Here is a 3,854-nt window from a genome sequence, read left to right as displayed (position 1 = left end):
TTCACCGGGGAGCCTTCATATGTGGAATATGGACCATCAACCTTAGCTAACTCGCAGGATGCAGTCAATCCTGCGTGGTAAATTGTTTCAAAAATTTGAATATTCAACTGTTTTGCTTCAGGGGAATCAAATGGAAGTCGCAGAGCAAGGAAAGCATCCGCAAGACCCTGTACACCACAAGCAATGGGACGATGGCGGAAGTTGCTTCGTTTCGCTTCCTCAACTGGATAGTAATTCCGATCAATGATTTTGTTAAGATTGCGAACAACAACCTGAGTTACTTCATGGAGTTTGCCGAAGTCATACTCTCCCCGGATAGGATCAACAAAAGTGGGCAACGCAATAGATGCCAAGTTGCAAACCGCAACTTCATCTGGTGAGCAATATTCGATGATTTCAGTACATAGATTAGAGCTTCGAATTGTGCCCAGGTTCTTTTGGTTGCTCTTTCTGTTGCAAGAGTCCTTGTAAAGCATAAAGGGGTTTCCTGTCTCTGTTTGAGCTTCAAGAATGGCGTACCAGAGTTTCTGGGCTTTTACAGTCTTCTTGCCTCTGCCTTCCTTTTCGTACCTATATACCAGGAGTCAGGTCAGTTACTTTTGTATGGTGACTTGGTTCTGGTTGTACTGAAACATACTTTTCGTAAAGTGCCTCAAACTCGTCGCCATAAACATCAGCTAGCCCTGGTGCTTCATTGGGGCAAAACAGAGTCCATTCGCCGTTTTTCTCAACACGCTTCATAAACAAATCAGGCGTCCAGAGAGCAAGGAAGAGATCGCGAGCCCGGACTTCTTCCTTACCATGGTTCTTACGAAGATCCAAAAACTCAAAGATATCGGTGTGCCATGGCTCTAGGTAAATAGCGAAAGCTCCTGGCCGCTTGTTGCCACCCTGGTCGACATATCTGGCAGTGTTGTTGAAAACGCGGAGCATAGGAACGATTCCATTTGAGGACCCATTTGTTCCAGCGATGTAAGAGCCAGTGCCACGAATGCGGTGAATGTTGAGACCAATACCACCAGCAGTTTTTGAAATCAAAGCACAAGTCTTCAAAGTGTCATAAATACCCTCAATACTGTCCTCCTTCATGTCGATTAGGAAACAAGAAGCCATCTGAGGCTGAGGGGTACCAGCATTGAAAAGGGTTGGAGAAGCATGTGTGAAGAATTTCTGGGACATGAGATTATATGTTTCGATGACTCTTTCTACATCATCTCCGTGGATGCCAACAGCAACACGCATGATCATGTGTTGCGGGCGTTCCGCAACTTTGCCGTTAATTCGAAGCAAGTAAGACCGCTCCAGAGTCTTGAATCCAAAGTATTGGTAGTTGAAGTCACGATCATAGACAATAGCGGAATTAAATTCATCTGCATGACGCATCACTGTTTCGTACGTAGTCTGCGATATCATCGGGGCAGGTCGTTGGTTTTTCGGGTTGTGGTAATGGTACAGGTCATCTATCACGGAAGAGAACTGTTTCTTCGTTTGCTTGTGGAGGTTGGATACAGCTATCCGGGCAGCAAGGGTGGCATAATCTGGATGAGTTACGGTCATATACGCAGCAGTCTCAGCTGCCTGTACACAGATATGAGAAAAGCACAGTCAGAAGGGATTCCTCAGGATAAATGTAATTGATTGGGAGTGTTCTTACCAAGTTGTCGAGTTCGACGGTCGTTACTCCTTGATAAACCCCAGATATGACCTTCTGGGTGATAGCTGCAGCATCGACATGCTCCGGATCCAGGCCATAGCAGAGCCTAGATACGCGAGCTGTGATCTTGTCGAACTGCACCCGTTCCTTACGTCCATCTATATTTGTATGAATGTCAGTTCGAGCCCTCAGTTCGCAGTCAGAGGAACACCAATGGAGACGACAAGGAAACATCTGCAAGAAAATACAGCCCAACATTGGGGGGAAGCGGGGGAGAAGGCAGATCGCCGAACTCACCTCTTTTATAAACAAACATCTTGAAGCCCGTTCTCTATTGAATTGTTTCAAAGTTGTGTACAAGATACCTAGTGACTTTGAGTTGTTTGAGAAGGATGGAGGGGAAAAGGCGATGAATCTGTTTCAAAAAAGCAGATGGTGCGGAAGGCAGATATGATATAAACAATGGAGAATAGGAAGATAAGAAGCGAAACGAGTATAGGGTATGAGGATTGAGGAGGAGGACGAGGACGAGGACGAGGACGAGGTTGAAGGAGAAGTTGCAGAGGATGATGGTGGGGAGAAGGAAGAATTTGCTTTGAAAGCAAGACGCGTTCCCAAGCTTGGAGGGAGACGCGATTTAGGTTGGCGTGGTTTTCCTTAATTGGGCACCGAGAGCGATCACGTGGCAAAACAGAGGGCAGTAGGTGCTTTGCCAGGTGCGACTGGGGAGAGTTAACAGCAGGTGGTGGTGACCTTGATTGTCTGACACAGGTTTCAACTCTTATCTAATTCTACATATGGACTGTATGGACATCAATGGACTTCGAATACACATCCTGAAAAATTGATGGGGATACAAGAGAAGCCAGCAAAAATATCTCGGGTTTGGCAAAGTGGTATCAAAATGGCCGCGGAAGATAGGATAATCTGCAATGCCCGAACATGCAACCCTACACGAACAAAATATGGAATCTTGAATTGCAAGATAAAGGGGAAAAAAGCGACATTGAGCCCGTCTATAAAAACACAAACACAACAACCAAAAAAGGTCTTTTAGCCTTTCCCCTCCATGCTTAAGAGAGCGCAAGACGAGAACCCACAAAAATAGTCATCTGATTATCTGATATACGCATGCGGAAAGACCGGAGTGTGCGCCTGCTTAATGTGTTAATCCATCTCTTTCTACACACTCGAGACCAGTCCAACGAGGGCGACAACGGCTGCGACGGTAAAGGAGTCAATATTGTGTACGTATCCGGCGGATGTACCAGTGGAATGGGAACCCGAAGAAGTGGAAGTGGGATTGCTGCCGCTATCGTCACCATTTGATGCGCCAGAGGTACCGGTTGGCTTGTTGATGTCGATGAGTGCTATAGCAATACAGGACCGTTTGTTAGCGCTTAGCGCTCACTCGTGCTCCATACGGTTAAGAATACCTGTTCGGTAAAGAAGTGTAGAAATAAGTGAGGGTGAGCAGCAACGTACAGACTTTCTGACCAGCTTCGGCGCACGAGTCAGAGAACGATTTCAGAGCAGCCTTGACGGTGTCTTCTGGACACATTTTCACGATTTCGCGCTGGACATCCTCGGTGCTGCAAACAGCCTTGAGGTTGCCGGGGTCCTTTTGGGTGCTATATTACAGCGAGTCATTAGCTACGAGTTCCAACTCTGGATTTGCCACTCTCTCGTTCTCTGAAAGTAAGGTCTTTTCCTTCGGGCGCCTTCTTCTTTTTTTTGTGGAGAATTTTCGGGAGGTTTTTCCTTCACTACGCACTTAATAGCTCCGATAAGACATCCAGGCGGCACGGCAATGACAGCGGTGAATACCAAACATCAGAGCAGCAAAGAAGACAAATTTAGAAGTGAACATGTTGGCTGTCTTTTTCAGGGGGGGAAATTGATAGATAGCGATCGTAACTGGAAATTATTCGATGTTGGTTGGGGTCCTCGAAACGGAAACTTAGGCCTTTTGATTCGAAATGAAGTCGTCGAAGGTTGCAAAAGAACCGAGAAACGAAAAATGAATGTGAAGCTAGCAGAAATGATTAAACTAACTTAAAGAGTATAGGCAAGGAGTGACTCGGTTAAAATGGGTTGCAAGAAGAAAAGGAATAAAGGTGCAAATGTCGAAAGGGGAATGCTTCAGGATGTGGTCCCTGCCAAGTCACCCCCTACCGTTACGGTTTAGACTTGCCTACGC

At 46.2% G+C, this 3,854-nt stretch overlaps 2 protein-coding genes across 2 annotated transcripts; both read right to left on the bottom strand.

Annotated features, from left to right (window-relative positions):
• Positions 1–103: 103 nt before the first annotated feature.
• On the bottom strand, positions 104–1,970 carry HCAG_05637 (ribonucleoside-diphosphate reductase large subunit; the record flags this gene model as incomplete). Its single annotated transcript, XM_001540120.1, has 5 exons — positions 104–223; positions 282–570; positions 638–1,578; positions 1,655–1,812; positions 1,952–1,970. The coding sequence occupies 5 exons, from the start codon at positions 1,968–1,970 to the stop codon at positions 104–106; spliced, it is 1,527 nt and encodes a 508-aa protein (XP_001540170.1).
• An 866-nt stretch (positions 1,971–2,836) lies between these two features.
• On the bottom strand, positions 2,837–3,524 carry HCAG_05636 (predicted protein; the record flags this gene model as incomplete). Its single annotated transcript, XM_001540119.1, has 3 exons — positions 2,837–3,024; positions 3,140–3,285; positions 3,487–3,524. 3 exons carry the CDS (start codon positions 3,522–3,524, stop codon positions 2,837–2,839), a joined length of 372 nt encoding a protein of 123 aa, XP_001540169.1.
• Positions 3,525–3,854: the final 330 nt, after the last annotated feature.

The sequence above is a fragment of the Histoplasma capsulatum genome, genomic scaffold (assembly GCF_000149585.1).
Source record: "Histoplasma capsulatum NAm1 scaffold_5 genomic scaffold, whole genome shotgun sequence".
Classification (NCBI taxonomy): Eukaryota; Fungi; Ascomycota; class Eurotiomycetes; order Onygenales; family Ajellomycetaceae; genus Histoplasma; species Histoplasma mississippiense.
The sequence above is the reverse complement of the archived record's forward strand: the minus strand, read 5'-3'. Positions and strand labels throughout refer to the sequence as shown.